This window comes from Trachinotus anak, unplaced genomic scaffold, assembly GCF_046630095.1.
Source record: "Trachinotus anak isolate AG129_WGS33_773 ecotype Australia unplaced genomic scaffold, CSIRO_AGI_Tana_v1 ptg000031l, whole genome shotgun sequence".
NCBI classification, from domain to species: Eukaryota; Metazoa; Chordata; class Actinopteri; order Carangiformes; family Carangidae; genus Trachinotus; species Trachinotus anak.
In genome coordinates, this window is record NW_027273882.1 from 6,577,668 (window position 1) to 6,594,020 (window position 16,353).

General features: G+C 43.7%; 2 protein-coding genes across 5 annotated transcripts in view; one reads left to right on the top strand and one right to left on the bottom strand.

The window, feature by feature from the left end:
- The window catches only part of arid1b (AT-rich interactive domain 1B), a 51,353-nt gene extending 42,954 nt beyond the window's left edge, over positions 1-8,399 (top strand). For all 4 annotated transcript variants that reach the window (XM_071467433.1, XM_071467435.1, XM_071467436.1 and 1 more), the window contains 8 exons: positions 615-793; positions 1,911-2,055; positions 2,393-2,509; positions 2,649-2,730; positions 3,374-4,139; positions 4,293-4,423; positions 4,556-5,261; positions 6,212-8,399. In XM_071467433.1, the coding sequence (XP_071323534.1) occupies positions 615-793; positions 1,911-2,055; positions 2,393-2,509; positions 2,649-2,730; positions 3,374-4,139; positions 4,293-4,423; positions 4,556-5,261; positions 6,212-7,254 (3,169 nt within the window). In that variant the 3' untranslated portion in view covers positions 7,255-8,399. The remainder of the gene's footprint in view (positions 1-614; positions 794-1,910; positions 2,056-2,392; positions 2,510-2,648; positions 2,731-3,373; positions 4,140-4,292; positions 4,424-4,555; positions 5,262-6,211) is intronic.
- A 1,944-nt stretch (positions 8,400-10,343) lies between these two features.
- tmem242 (transmembrane protein 242) lies at positions 10,344-15,886 on the bottom strand. Its single transcript, XM_071467445.1, has 4 exons — positions 15,779-15,886; positions 14,930-15,030; positions 11,579-11,716; positions 10,344-10,714 (listed from the first exon to the last, which is right to left on the bottom strand). The coding sequence occupies exons 1-4, from the start codon at positions 15,876-15,878 to the stop codon at positions 10,601-10,603; spliced, it is 453 nt and encodes a 150-aa protein (XP_071323546.1). The 5' UTR covers positions 15,879-15,886; the 3' UTR covers positions 10,344-10,600.
- Between the last annotated feature and the right edge of the window lie 467 nt (positions 15,887-16,353).

Here is a 16,353-nt window from a genome sequence, read left to right on the forward strand (position 1 = left end):
AAGTTGTTGTAGTGACTGAAAGCTTATAAGAAGATAAACATGAGGAGTTGTTTTTGCACCTTATATTGCACCTAAAGTCAATGCACGCAAAATACCAAGACAAAGACCTGCACAATTAGCTACTAGCATTTAGCAATGTAGCCAGAGCCCTAGATTTTAATTGGGTGGAGAGTTGAAACTGGCAGAAACTGGTTCTTAACCTGTACTACATTAGAGCTGCAACTGTGAGGCTTTTAAACATTACATAAAAAAAACAAACTCAAATTCCTCCCTTGCATGATGTCTTAAAAGATTTTACAAATGGTATTCCCTCTCTTGGTTATTCATTTATTTCATGTTTCATGCTTTCATGTGGCAAAAATCAATTTTGACAATTTTTTTTTTAAAATAAAACCTTTCTTTTCCTGTAAAACATTAAAAAGATATTTTTAATTAATCTGGGGTGGTTACATAAATGTACTGAAACAAATGTGTTTTGAGGTGACTAGCTAACCTAATTCCTGATATAAAACTGCAGTTGACTGTTAGCTGTAAAGTTGTAGACGCACTAATTTATGTTTCACTTTAACCTTTTAAACATCAGACCTCACCTTCTGCTGTGGTTTTTGTCTCAGGAACGTGGGGGGAGTGAGCATCCAGGACCCGTTCTCCGAAGGCAGCGATCCAGCCTTCCACAACAAGCGAGGCCCGGGACCCGGCGGTGCCCCCTACCACCAGGGAGGAGGTCCAACAGACCCATCAATGAGGATGCAGTATGATGCCAACAAAGACCCGTACGGAGGACCACGGAAAGGTGAGGAGGGAAAAGTGCTGAAAACATCACTTTGTTGATGGATGGGTTTCCATACTGACCTATGATGACATTTAAGACCATTAACATAAAATGTTTTATGGAACAAACGCTTCAAGTGTCCATGTGAAATTGATTTTCAGTAATTGAAGAAAAAGAAAAAAAGAGTCCCATTTTCATTTTTATGGCTCTTTGTTATCCTGAAGAAGCAAAAACTAACAAAACAGAACAGAAAGTTCTTTAAAAACCAGTAACATAGAGGAAAATGTCAGGCTCATAAAACCAAATGCATCAGGTTCAGACACAGGGTTGTGGGTTGGGGTAATTCAGGAGGAATGTGTGGGAAATGGCTCACCTCACCTCACAGGGGAAGGAGAACAAGCTAAAACCAGGCTGAAGTTAGTTTGATACTGGACATCTTTTACCTCTTATAGTCTGCACGGCTTTGAAGTTGGTTTAAAGTTTGATATAGATGAGCTGCACTTCTATCTGCCACACCTCAAGGTTTCCTGCAGTGAACTATTAACCAGGACTCAGGTATACTGGTGTGTCCTCTGCCCATCTGATCCAGGACCAGTTTCTAGCCAGAACTCACAGTGAAACCAGTTAACCAGCAGAAAACCAGCAGCTTCCTGGTCCTGTCCAGCAAAGTAAAGGACCAGTGCTGTTGAATAGTGTCATCTCTGTGCCTTATTCAGCCCTTTAGTTGCCCTTGTACTGCAAATGATTGTGCTCTGCTGCCTCCTGGTGGTCAAAACCTACAGTCCTATCATCAGTCAAACAGTGCTGCAGGTATTAGCCAGTGAACTGATATTGCATAACCATTACATCACTCATCATTTTCTAAACGATCCATCAGTTGTCAGATTGATTTCCCCTGTATGGACTTAAAACAAACCTTTAGTCAGAATGAAATTTCTGTTGTGTGATAATTCACTTCTAAGTGGAGTTTGACAAAATAATAAATTTGACACATTGAATAAACATTTACAGGTGAAGACGTAAGTTTGTGTTTTTAAAACCTCAGTGTTGATCCAAAATGTCAGACATGGTCGCACAAGGGAGCTTTTATTTATTTTTACCACAGTAAGTAAGATGCCTTTAACCTGCTCCTCTTCAGGTCCGGGACCCAGCGAAACCTTCGGACCCGGTCAGATGCCCAGCGGTGCCATGCAGGACATGTACCCCCGTGGTCCACCCTCCGGGCCCCTGACAGGGATGGGCCCCAGACCCCAGTACCCCTACGGCCCTGGATATGAGCGGAGGTAAGACTCGTGGTGTTTTAGAAGTGTGGTGTTTAAAGCCTTAACACCTCAGTGTTCATGTGTGACTCTTTGTGGCGAGTCCACATGATGCAGATGTGTTTCATTCTGTTTGCAGATGTTTTGTCAACAAACAGAAATTAGTAGAACATGAGCTCCAGTTGGCTTTTTTCTGTTAGCTTCGTGTTAGCTCGTATCTGCACTGAAAACAATGATGTGAATCACTTGCTTGTGATTTACAGTTTAGAATTTTTACAGTAAAAGATGTGAGGTGGCAATAATGTGAAAAAAAATCCTGAGACCCTGAACTTCCTGTGTGTTGTGTGTTTGTGTCCTGCAGGCCAGACCATGTCATGGGGCCCGAGGGAGGCATGGCGCCCCCGGGAGGTCAGAACAGCATGGGTCAGACTGGAAACGAGGCCAGCATGTACCCCACTAACAGATACCCCCACCAGAGGTGAGAGGGGGCCAGTGTGTTTAAAGTGTTTGTGGTTTTTATTTCTTTATGTTGGTGGATGTTTAGAATGAAATTTTACATCGTTCCAGTTTGAGATGTGTGAATAAAGTTTGACTGAAGTGCTGCGGACTCTCCTCAGGCATGGACATGACGGCTATGGGCAGCAGTATCCTCACGGTATGGCCTACGGTGCCCATCAGCCCCTGTACCCTCAGCAGCAGGTGAGTGTTCGGACTCTGCCTCACATCCTACTTTACAAAGAATTAATAGTGAGGTTGTCAGAGGTCAGAGGTCACGGCAACATGGTGTTTTCAGCATGTTTGTGAGGCCTCGAGGATACACATACGCCTCAGTCAGAGAACTGAATGTAAAGAGTCATCACACTGGAGCTTTAATATCCTCTGTCTTTAATTAATTTGGCATTTTATCGATGTGCTTTGTAATTTAATTGATAATAAAGACGTCTCGGATTATGTGACTGACTGAAGAACGACAAAGCCTGAGAGCCGCAGCAGCAGAGGTTCAGGTTTTACAATCATTCAGATTGGAGATTGGATTGTAGCTGACTCCTCCCACCCTGGACACAAACTCTTTGAGACACTCCCCTCTGGCAGGAGGCTGCGGTCCTTCAGGACCAAAACCTCTCGCCACAAAAATAGCTTCTTCCCATCTGCTATTAGCCTCATCAACAAGGCTAGAGAGCCCCACTGTTGCTGATCAATTGCACCAATCACCAGAAAAAATTCCTTGTATGTGAAAGCATACTTGGCAATAAAACTGATTCTGATTCTGATTCTGATTCTGATGTTGAATGGAAACTTTATTGATCTTTGACCGAGCTGATTCTTCTCTTTGTGCCTGCAGGGCTACAAGCGTCCGATGGAGGGGATGTATCCTCCCTCCAAGCGTCATGAGGGGGAGGGGTTCGGCGTGCAGCAGTACGGCTCCCAGCAGCCCGACATGTTCGGCCCCCCCTACGGAGGAGGTGGTGGGGGCTACATGGGCCCCGAGCGGCGGCCAGTCCAGGGCCAGTACCCATATCCATACAGCCGTGACCGCCAGGGACCCCCACAGCACGGAATGATGGGCTCAGGGCCGCCATCAGTGTCCGGGGGCCCCGGGGAAGGGCTGCAGGCCAACATGTGGCACCCCAGGACAGATATGGGGTACTCATACAACAGGCAGGGCCAGGGGCCCCCCTACCCTGGCATAAACCGAGGGGACGACCAGGAGGGCAGGGCCCCCCAGGATAGCCAGTGGCCCCCCAGTCATCCAGGCCAGCGCCAGCCGCCGTATCCCCCCCACTCCTCCTCTTCCTCCTCCTCCATGCCCCCCTTGCCATCCAGACAGCCCCCCTCGTCCTTCCAGGCCACGCCCGCCGTCCCTAACCATGTGAGCCGCTCTCACAGTCCCTCCTCCTTCCCCCGGCCCCTGGGGGGCTCTCTGTCCCCCAACAGCACCCCCTACCTGCCCTCTATGAAGAAGCCCGGGCTCCCTGGTGTCCCACCCGTACCCCCACCCACTCAGGGTCTCCCCCTCATCAACAGAGAGGTCAACTTCCCCCCCAGCTCTGTGGAGGCCACCACCCCCAAACTGAAGCCACGACGACGGCTCACTGCCAAGGACACAGGTCAGACACACACACACACACACACACACACACACACATACACTCTTAGAGCTCTTAAATGTGGCTCAGAGAGAACAGTGTCATGTATTATTGTCCCACAGCTACAGTTTGGTTGGGTGTTGATTTAAACCTGTGATTGATTCGTCCTATCAGGAACCCCGGAGGCGTGGCGAGTGATGATGTCACTGAAGTCCGGCCTATTAGCAGAGAGCACCTGGGCTCTGGACACCATCAACATCCTGCTGTATGACGACGGCACCGTGGGCTCCTTCAGCCTCACACAGGTCAGACACACAGTCCTGCTTCACTTCAACTGTGAGTGGTGGGCTGAGCTGTTGCTGTAGCTAACGTCCCCCTGTCCTCCTCCTGTCCTCCTCCTGTCCTCCTCCTGTCCTCCTCCTGTCCTCCTCCTGCAGCTGCCTGGTTTCCTGGAGCTCATTGTGGAGTTTTACCGCCGCTGCCTCATCCAGATTTTCGGCATCCTGGAGGACTACGAGGTGGGAGCCGAGGGCCAGCAGACCCTGCTGGGGCCCCTGCCTGACCCCCCTGAGGAGGAGAAGGAGATGCTAAAGGAGGCGCCGGCTGCCGTCTCTGAGTCTAACAGCCAATCAGCAGAGGAGCAGAAGATAACGAGGAGGTCAGAGGAGGAGATGGAGGAGACGTCACAGCTTCTCACGGCTGCTCCCACCATCAACGCTGAGGAGGCAAAGAACAGCGAACCGGTTGTCAAGGAGGAGGTGGAGGTGAAGGAGGAGCAGCAGGAGCAGGCAGAGCCCCGCCCCCAACAGGCCAGCAAGTATGACAAGCTGCCAATCAGAGTGGAGGAGAGGGGGGAGGAGTGGGAGGAGGCGGAGGAGCGCTGGGCCAAGCTCAGCCGACCCAACGGCTTCATCAGCGGCCTCCTGCACTGGAAGGCCGGGGGAGGAGACTCCACCGCTCACATCCAGACACACTTTGAACCCCGCACAGCAGACTTCACCCCCCCGAACCCGGCGGAGAGGGAGGAGAGCCGGGAGAGATACGAGGAGAGGGAGGGAGGAGGTGAGAGGAGGGAGGAGGGTGAGGAGGAATCGCAGAAGAACCTGCCACCCGGGGAGGAAATGCCACCTGAAACACAGCAAGGTAAAAAAACATGGGGGAGGAGGGGGGAGAAGGGGGGAGGAAATAAATGATTATTGTCATCGAAAGTTTTTTGATGCAAATGAGATTAAATTAAACAAAACCAATCAAAAATCTAGAGCCATGAAATGACTCAGAGTCAAGGTCCCGCTCACATCTTCATCAGGATGAAGACCATGAGGTGCAGTTGAAAGCTCTGAAAAACACTGGAGTTAAATTATTATTTCTGTCAAACCACACCTGTAAACTTGAACACAGAGTTTTGGTGTTTGGTGTTATCCACCGTACGCTGAACGGCAGAGCTGAACAAAGAGCAGCTTCCACAGGCTCCTTCACCTCTTGTTTATCATGAGGATTAAAAACAGTCGGTGGTTAAATGCTGAAGTTCAGTGTGTAACATTCACAGTCAGTACTTCAGGTTTTCTGTTTTCCCAGCTCTCGTTTTGATTCTTATTTGTGCTTTGATCCTTATGATACTTGTGATTTATACGATAATTCTGTGTTGAATGTAAGTGAGGTTCTTAAACAGCAGTTTCAGGCCAAAACAGATGCATTTGAGGAATTTAGCTTTGTTTGTTAAATGCAAATTAGTTTATTGTCACTAAAATATAATATGATATCTGTAAGAAAAGGTTGTGCATCATTACTGCAGATGTTAGGGATTCATGCATAACTTATTATTGATGCTTACTGCTAATAATTTGATCAACAAACAGAAAAACAGACTGTACATCGACAGTGGGTTTGTTGTCCTGCTGTTGCACCACTTGGTGGCTCCTTCTCTGTTCTGAGGTTTTAGCCTGAACAGCCTGAAGCTTGTTCACAGTATTTGTAACTGTGTTTTGTGACCCTGTGTTAAAACAGGTGAATTAACCCTAAATTAGGTTTAATTCTTCATTTATTTTTATTTTTCTGTGGTTATAAACTCTCCCTTCCTTGTGCTCTGCTGCCAGGCTCCCTGTGTGAGGTCAGAGGTCAGAGGTCACCGGCTCAGAGTCCCATCAGCCAGCTGGAGGACGAGCCCCGCTGCTGGGACGAGGCTCCGCTGTCCACGGCCGAGTCCTGGCAGGACTCTCTGGCCAAACGCTGCGTCTGCATCTCCAACATCGTGCGCGGCCTCTCCTTCGTTCCCGGCAACGACGCCTTCATGTCGCAGCACCCCGGCCTGGTGCTGATCCTGGGCCGGCTGGTGCTGCTGCACCACCACCACCCCCGCAGGAAACGGACACCGCCCACCTACCAGCGGGAGGAGGAGCAGGGTCTGGCGTGCAGCCGGGACGAGTGGTGGTGGGACTGCCTGGCGGCGCTCAGGGAGAACACGCTGGTGACGCTGGCCAACATCTCGGGGCAGCTGGACCTGTCGCTGTACCCCGAGAGCATCTGCCTGCCCATCCTGGACGGGCTGCTGCACTGGATGGTGTGCCCGTCTGCCGAGGCCCAGGACCCCTTCTCCGCGGCGGGCGGCTTCTCCTCGCTCACCCCTCAGCGCCTGGTGCTGGAGTGTCTGTGCAAGCTGAGCATCCAGGACTGCAACGTGGACCTGCTGCTCGCCACACCGCCGTTCAGCCGCCAAGAGAAGCTCTTTGCCACGTTAGTGCGCCTCGTGGGCGAGAGGAAGAGCCAGGTCTGTCGGGAGATGGCGGTGGCCGTCCTGTCCCACCTTGTGCAAGGGGACTCCACGGCGGCGAGGGCCGTCGCCCTGCAGAAGGGCAGCGTGGGAACTCTGATCGGCTTCCTGGAGGACAGTGTGGCCATGGCTCAGTACCAGCAGAGTCCACACAGCCTGCTGCACGCCGCCACGCCACCGGAGCCACCCAGCATCAACATGATGTGCCGCGCTGCCAAGGCGCTGCTGGCCATGGCGAGGGTGGAGGAGAACCGGGCGGAGTTTGTTCTGTACGAGAGCCGGCTGCTGGACATCTCGCTGTCAGCCGCCCTCAACTCCTCGGTGGCGGCCATCATGTGTGAAGTACTGTTTAAAATCGGCCGCTCGTGACACGAACAGGGCCACGGAGCGCGCTCAGTGGCGCTGGAAGCAGCTCCAGCCATGTGACGAACTGGCTCCTATTATATTTTTATTTAAAGAACAGAATACAAAGTTTTTACAGACAAATGAATATATATAGAATATATATAGCTCGTCGGCTCCATCCGCAAATGTTTATTTGGGATTTTTAAGTAATTTTAATACAAAAATATTTAATACTTGTATTTTTAATTTTTTATTCTTTTGTCAGTTTGTTGTTTTGTTTTGTTTTAACCAAAGTGTGACATTGAAGAACGCTCGGGTTCTGGCTCTCTTTGTGTTTTAAACTGATGTGGTCGTTTCTTTCTGTTTCCGGGGCTGTTTTCGGGGGGTGGGGTTAGTTAGATTTGGGGGCGGGGTCAGGTTTATTTAAATAGTGACACACGTTGTAGATAGGCCTCTCTTTTCTCATGTGGTATGACAGAGGAAAACTGATGTTCAGTCATGTACTTTGTTCTGGTGCAATAGGTTTGTTTTGGGCGTTATTTTAAATGTGAATTATTTGACCATCTGCAGTTTGACCATCAGTATTTTGCCAAACCACAGCAGTATCAAGCGGGAGGTCGGGGGGGCGGGGCGGGGTGTCACTTTCTGTTTAAGAACTTTTTTCTGTCTTTTCCACCAATCGAATCCACATTTCCCTCCACCGTCATCACCCTCCTGTAAATAGATGATGTACATTTGAGCTCCAACAGATGGCGTCATGACTCGGTGACGGGAGCTGGTGAAGAATTAACGGTCGTCATTTATAATCACAACTCTGCTCACCTGAAGATTTTGTTTCTCTCTTCTCAGCAGGTGAAGATGGTTTTTTTCTGTATTTAAGGAGAAACCCTCATTTTCAGGATGTTTGATGCAGTCTGGTCTGGGAGGGTGCGTTTGATTTGAGAGACTGTATGTACAGGAGGCTGGGGGGACTTTACTCATCATGTTGCTAACTGACACGACTTCAAAAACCGTTATAACAAATATAAAGAGAGAAAAAAAGAAAGTCTCTACATCCAGAACGTCTCCTGTTTGATTTGACAGACGTTGCTTCTGCAGTATGAGATCTTTATTTGTTCCACAACATGTTAAAGAATAAACGTACATGAACTCTGGTTGAGCACTGTGAATGCAGCTCTGGACTGGTTTTGTGAGAACGACTGCAGGTCCAGACGGTTAATCTACGCTTGTGTTTAAATCCATCAGTCCAAACTGAAGGTCCACACACACCAGAACAAATAAAACTGATGAAAATGTTTTTGTCACCAGTCAGTGGGAAAATGAACATTTTATCCTGAGGGTGGCAGCACAGGTAAAGTCAGGGTTTTATCCTCTGTGGCCATTTCAGGACATCACCTTGTCAGGATCAGCTCTACGCTGTCAGACTGGGGCTGGATGTTAACGCTAACGCTATGGACTCAGGTCACAACACATCACATTAACAAAAATGATAAAATTAACTATTAAAGTTGTAGTTCCTAACTTGGGACTTGGAGTTTGTTAGTCCTCAGGTCCTGTAGGTTCTGATTTGGTACTTGGTTTAGCACTTGGACTTCTTGGAGTAACGTTCTACTTGTTGATCTTACCTTCTTCACTCTGGACCTGTTGGCCCATATTTGGGACCTTTAGCGTTTCTACGCAGTATGGAATCTGAGTTTAGTCATTTCCAGGTCTGGATGAGAATGAAAAAAGGAAATGTTTGTGTTTTCAGACTATATATTCTGTTTTCTAAAATATAAAATTCAGAATTTCTAAAAATAAATTGAGCATCCAAGCAGTGTTTTTCATGGTGTTTGGAGCAGGCAGCCAGCGCAGCAAAATGTTTACCACTGTTTGAGAGGGCGCAGGTTACAGCTGGTTGAAAGTAAGGAAAGAATTACAGCGTGGAACTCATTCCCTTGCAGCGCCACCTCTACAGCGACAATGTCATCCAACTTTTTACAGAGTAAAGACTGAACAGCTGCGATGAGTTCTAGTTCAAGTTTTCTGAGGTCTGACTCAACATCCAAAATATAAAGTCTGGTTGACTAAAGATTCCAAACAGGAAAAGAGAGTCAGATGCGACCTTTGTGTTAAATTAATCTCCATTATGGGGGAGAGGACAGTTGTAAGCCATTTTGGCCCAACTCAACATGAGACCAAGATAAGAAGTAATGAACCTGCCGATTGCTTCTGGCAATTAATATGGAACATAAAACACTTGTTTACATAATGAACATCTAGCTATGGTCTGAAATCTACTGAGAAGTTTGGAAATTTGAGTGTGGAGAAAATGTGTAGAACCCTGGATTTGATTCAGGACTTGATTTGGAGCTTGTGGGTCTTGACATGATCTTTGACCCGGTGGTCTTGACATGGGACCAGATGTAGGACTTGGTCTCTTTGGAGCCCTCTGCTAACGCTAATGTTGAATCATATTCTTTGTTCTCCATGATTAGTCTCTGCAGTCACCTGATAAGACTCTTCTCTTGAAAACAAACTTTAACACAGTCGTCATCATGAAAAACATCAAAGTTTATCTGTGGTTGTTTCCTCTTGTTGGCCAACACACTCCAGTCTCCTGGCAAACCAAACCATCAGGAATTATCTCTCAGGGCAAACGCCAGCCTAAACCTCTGACCTTGTGTGAACCAGCCTCGAAGTTTTGTTTTGACTTCAACACAATTTTAATCCTGTTTTAGAATTTAACACATTTCCAGTGACATTCATTTCACGGCTTTAAAAACCACCACAGCCGGAAAATACCAGTGTGAAGCTGAAATGTTTTCCCTCCTCTCTCTGGTTCCAGGACAAATCTGGCTCATTTTCTCCAGAAATCATGAAAAGTCACGTCACACTCAGACATAATAAACACGTAAAGTTTTCCAACAAGAACATTTCAACTTCCTTCATGAAATTTTACAACTTTTTTTCTCCAAATTGTTTCTCGGTATTTCATTATCATTATTTTTCCAAACAGTGGCCTAATGCTCAGGTATCACTACAGGTTCAGTTCAGACAATCAATGTGATGTGTTTTTTTTTATTTAATCAAAACATGAGGTTAAAATAAAATTTCCTTTTATTTACAAAAAACCTGCTGCTGATTTTGGAAAAAGAAATTCACACTTAGCTCGTAGACCCTGACCTTTCACCAAAACCCCCCAAACTCAGAGCTGTTGTAGCTAGTAGTAGCACTACTAGACCATTTTCAACCAGGACTGGGACCAAACTGGTCCGGCAGAGTCTCCAGATTCTGCTGCTCCCAGAGAAAGCAGCACAAACAGCTGCTGAGTGTCCTCAGTATTTTCAGTCTTGTCTCTTGTGATTCGTCCTACGGCAGCAGGGGTACATCACTTTGACTTGAAGACAGAGTCCCAGTCCGAGGGTTCAGATCCAGCCGTGGCCTCAGCCGACTTTGGGATGGACGGGAAGAAGGACTGCATCTTCTGTCTGCACTCTGACAACTGAAAAAGATGAGACAAGTAACTACACAGAGCGGTGGGTGTCACCAGATTAAGTGTCCCCTTGAACTAATAATAATGTCTTATAACGATATATTTACTTTGTCCCCTTGATACAGTGATTTTTATCATCAGATTCTATGACAGACCATGAGTGCCGCTGCAAAAAAATCTAGTTTTTACTCTTCACAAATATTTCAGCTTTATCACTGAAATTTACAACTTTTACTTTTCCTTTAAATAATTCATGTATTACAACTTCTCAAATATTTAAACTATATTATCTGCATTTTACAGCCTTTTCCTTGAAACATTTCAACTTTGTTCTTTAAGTTTCAAAGTTTTTTCTCCAAACTTTATTCACTCAATTTTACATCTTTTCTTGAAATATCTCCACTGTATTCTTGAAATTTTACATTTTTTTAAACTTAAACAAACTTGTACCAATTGTAGGACTTTTTCTCAAAATATTACATCTGTATTCTTGAACTTTTACAACTATACTGGAATATTTTTTTTCTTTGAAACATTTCAAATCGACAATTTTACAACATTGTAACAAATATTACAAATGTATTCTTAAAAATATTAGAACTATTCTAGAATTTCTTTCTTGAATTTTTTTTTCTTGAGACATTCACCTTTATTCTCACAATTTTAGAGATTTTTTCTTCAAATATTTCCACTTTAAAAGTTAGAATCTAATCTTACAGTTCCACGATTTTTATTGAAATATTTTAACTTTTTTCTTGAAATTTTACAACTTCATTCTTAAAATGTTTTTCCTAATATTTCCCTAATATTTATTAGTATTATAAATTCAACACTGTGTTGAGTTCAGTGGATGGAGGCTCTGCAGATACATACACTGTGAACACCGAGGACTTTCCACACAGTGAAACTGAGCAGACCGACTCCACACCAGGCGTACAGAGACCCCCACCCCAGAGCTCGGAGAGCCAGAGACGCTCCGCTCTCTGGGACTGCTGCTGTTGAAACGACTCCCTGAGGAGGAACCAGAGCCAGAAACCATAAATACAGCATGAAAAAATTAGGTCTACACTTGTGTTAACAGGTATAAACAAGAAACAGAAATACAATGTGCCATGGATTCAGTGACCTATGTGACGGCTTCAACTTGAGCCCCATTTTTTAGCCCATAGTTTAAATTGTGATAAAGAAAATGCACTGAATTAGCTATGACCAGCTAGTTTTTGCACTGTTCCATTGAAGGTACAGATAACCTAAACACATGATGATTCTCAGGCAAGTTCTGCAGTTGCAAAGAGCATCTTTTGTCAACGATTTCTAAACAGATTTATGGAAATGAATTTGCTGTGAACCTTAAGAGGTAACGACGTCCTCGGGAAGTGGAAGTCGCACTGAGTCTAAAAATGTGTTTAATGTCTGAAACGTTGTTTATCTGTTGTACTTTATCTTGTAGTTATGAGACAGTGAGTCATAATTATTAGATGATGTCTCCATCCAGTTTTAACTTTTACATAATTGACTATTTCTCTAAATGAAACTGTTCAACGTCTCAGAGGTCAAAGGTTAAATTCCAGGGATGTGGTAAGAAACAGCTTCAATGGGCTAAATGTGATTGAAACTGGTGATTTAAAACTGAGTGTTCATGGCATTAACTGGTGTATACATGAATACATGAGTTAACATGAATACAAGCTCTGTCTCTGACCTCTGACCTCTGAGATGTTGGTTAACCCCAACATTGGAATTCACTTTCATTATTTTACTGTTTGAATGAATTGTATTTTATTTTTAGCCCGGACAGGACTTTTCTCAAGTATAAATTTTTCCAGGTTTGATGAGTTGAAGAAAAAAGCTGCAAAGAAAAGAAGAAACTGGAAAAAAGGACGGCGGCATGGTGGCGGCAGGGAAGGCGTTCAGCACTGTTGCATCATTGTAAGAACGTTCTGGGTTAAAACTCTGGTTCGACTGGGACGGTTTCCTTTACAATCCATAGCCCAGCTGTAAATCACTGCAGAAATATTATTCCTTTGATATTTCAATTTTATCCTCAAATTGTTTTCTTGAAATATTTCATTTTTAATGGCTTAATTATAAAATAAAGTATTTATTACTATAACAAATAATTATATATACAAATTTAATTTAATTTATTTAATTTAATTCTATAATTCTTTTCCATGTAATTTTATAATTTGTTATTCTAAACATTTCACCCATCTCATAAGATTTTTCATGTGTATTAGTGAAATATTATGACTTTTTCCTATTTATATTATATTTTTTCACAAAATGTTGCAAATTAATTTCACAAATTTACAAATTTCCATAAAACATTTCAGCTGTATTCCCAAAATTTTATTTTTTTTCTTAAAATAATTTCAACCCTACTGTTGAAATTGTACAACTTTTTTAACTTAATTGGCGAAGTAAATTTTTTCCAGACTATTCCAGACAATTCAATTTGCCTCTGTGTTGTGGTGCTTATTAGACAAAATTACAAATAAAGATTTTAGAAAACAGAAAAAGTAAATAATGATAAATATAAATATAAAATAGAATAATAATAATAAATGCATAATAAAATGATGTTGCTGGAAGTTTCAGTGAATCTTAGATCTATGCTCTATGACTGAATCTGCAGAGTGGAGCGTCCGTGGCGTCACCCATGGGTTTCATGGGTTTTGAGGCTCAGAGTGGGCTGCTCCGCCATCGCCATCTTGACCGCTCTGAGGTCACCATCCGGCCATAGGTGTCAATGTGAACGCACTTATGCACTCAAAATAGTAAATGTGAGTATGGAAGTACACAAATTGAGATACAGCATCAGTGTGTGCAAATTGTTTTTATGTAAAACATATTTTATAATTTCACTTAAATTTAAAGGTGCCCCTCTTTAAATTTGTGGGCAGCCGTGTCCACATACATTTGGCCGTAGTGTTAATAAGGCTCAGACCTTTTCATTTCTTAGACAGTGAAACTGTCCACAGTGTGGGCAAAAGCAGCAGTTTGAGATGAAACAAAATAAAGCAGTAAAAACATCTCCACATGCCGCTCTGTTCCTAATCTAATTTCACAGTTTGTCAATTTTAGCTCAGTCCTCTGAGGCTGAGGCTGCGACAGAGACAACAAAGACGACTTTGTGACAGAAATAGAGTCCGGGAACAAGTGCTCAGTTGTGCCTCCACACTAAGTTTATCTCGAACACAAACGGGCCGCTGGCATCCGTGTGCGTCATGTTTAATCAGATCCTGTGAGCGGCCAATAACGACACAGTTCCAGTTAACAGGACGAGACCAGGTCTGGTCGTGACACACTCAGGACTATTTTCAGATCCATGTTTGGAGGAATGTGTCCAAACATTTTCAGGACAGACGTTTCTCCAGAGTCATTTTATTTTACTTCCAATCATTCAATCAGTCAAAGAATTAACGCTCCAGCACCAGAGGAAGCTAACCACATTGTAAATGTAGAAAAACAAGAAAAACTAAATCACGCGGCGGCGTCAATAACAGCATTAGCTCAGTGAAGGAAGTCTGTTCAAGGTCTGACACGCCATCGTTATTAATCATCCACTAATCGCACGGTCAGAGATGTAAACAACCTGCTGTCGACCAGCTTCAGCTCCGTCTGGGTTTCCTGCTGCAGTCAGACCAACGCTGGTCATCCTGAATAACCTGTGTCATGGTGTCTGTTAACTCTGAGCTGATTCGGCTGCGAGTGTGTTCATGTTAATGTGGAAACATCATCAAACTCAAGGACTCCATATGAACATGATGATATACCTGCAAGAAAATTAGGTTAACAGTGAATCTCAACACGGTGAAATATAAAGGTCACATAACCAGAACAGGATAAGAAGCTGCAGAGACACTAGAGATCATTTCCAAATATTGAAGGAAGGCCATAAATATTTGTCTCTGCTGCCTTTCTGTTTGAAGATGAACAAACTATTACTGCATGAACATGTGATGCAGCAGCTGCAACTACCATTTCTTTCTTGATTAATTGATTGTTTTGTCTATAAAACAACCTTGTTGCACTGAAAATCTTTGGGTTTCGGACTGAAAAACAAGACATTTGAACATGTTGTGCTCTAGAAAATTAAAATAGACATTTTTCACAATTTTCTGTAGATGTTTTAAGTGTCTTAATTAACGTGTAGTTCATAGTCCCTTTTGAGCAAAAACTTAATTCTTACAGAGGAACTATATGAATAATAACCTGTACCTTATTAAACCAGCCTGGGCTTTTCTTCTTGGCCAGAGCTAATGTGGAGCCAAATCCTGCGATCATCCCTGCAGACGCCACTGTGGTTAAAAATGCTGCTCCTGCACAAAGGAAGTCAAGAGAGAACCTGTGAGGCAAGAATCTAGGTAACACTCTTAGTCCTGCTGGGAATCTGTGAAAAGTGTATCGTCTAAATCTTTTCTGGAAACTTAAGAAATCCAATTGTTCGGCTGAACAAGCTAAAATCACCATCTTTAAAAACGCCCTTTTCATGAATGTGATTTTGAAAGGAAACACCAGCATGGAGCCTGTGTTTCTCAAACAGTGCTACTTCGATTGTCTAAAGCAAAGACAGTAACATGAGAAAATAATATTGCTCATTACAGTGTATTTAGAGAATATGTAAAGAAGATTTGGGTAGGCGGAGAACAAAACATTAAATGATGGATTACACTTAGCTGAACTGAACAAAAGAACATAGTGTTTAAGGAACACTCTTCAGTCATAATATATGTCTTATCTTGAATTCTTGTTAACCACAAAAACTTGAAATTGTAGAAATTTTGAACAGAGCCTGGCGTCACGGTCTGAAAAATAACTTATCTGTGCCGGAGTGCGCATCAAATTCAGCTGCAATCATGACTCGTATTTACAGAGTGTTAAGGATTCTCAGCGACTAAATACAGACTAAAATGCACGTTTTTTAAATGGAGTTTGGTGTGGCAGAGGCAGTGTCGACATTGCTGTGACCTCAGATGGAAGATGCTAGAAAAACCTCAACAAACAAGAACCCGCAAAACAGTTGCGGTCAAAACGAACTACAGGTGAAGCGGCTCACAGCTGTCTTGCCTTGTAACATCTGTAGTTTGGCCTCTTCATCACTTTGTGATTCTTCTCTCATATTCACTGCTGTGCTTCCATCAGCTGCTGTCATGTTGCTTCCGTCCATCAGCGTTAAATCGCCGGATAGAAACAAGCTCCGCTAGGAACATAAGAGCGAACATAATTCTTGCGTGTAGAAAATGTTGGCGCACAAAATTTTAACTTATTTAATTCATTCAACTTTATTCTTGTTTTTTATTTTTTTGTTGTTTTATGCACAAAAACAGTGAGTTTTATATTTTACAGTTTTAAGTCGAGTATGTGTTTAGGACAGAGTCACGGAGACGGAACCCTGAACCAAAGATCGTTTATTGTCCAAGACATCTGGCTCTGTGGTGGAAGCAACGAAGACGTCTCACTCCGCTTCATAAAACTATTCGAATTTGCAATTAGATTAGATGAAATTAACAGTTTTGTGTTTGTATGTAAGGTGAATTGAACAATTAAGCAGCATAACATGGAAATACTCAACTAAATCAACTAATCCATTAAACGTTTTTGTCAAAAGAAAAAATCAGAAAATGGTGAGAAATGCTGGCTGT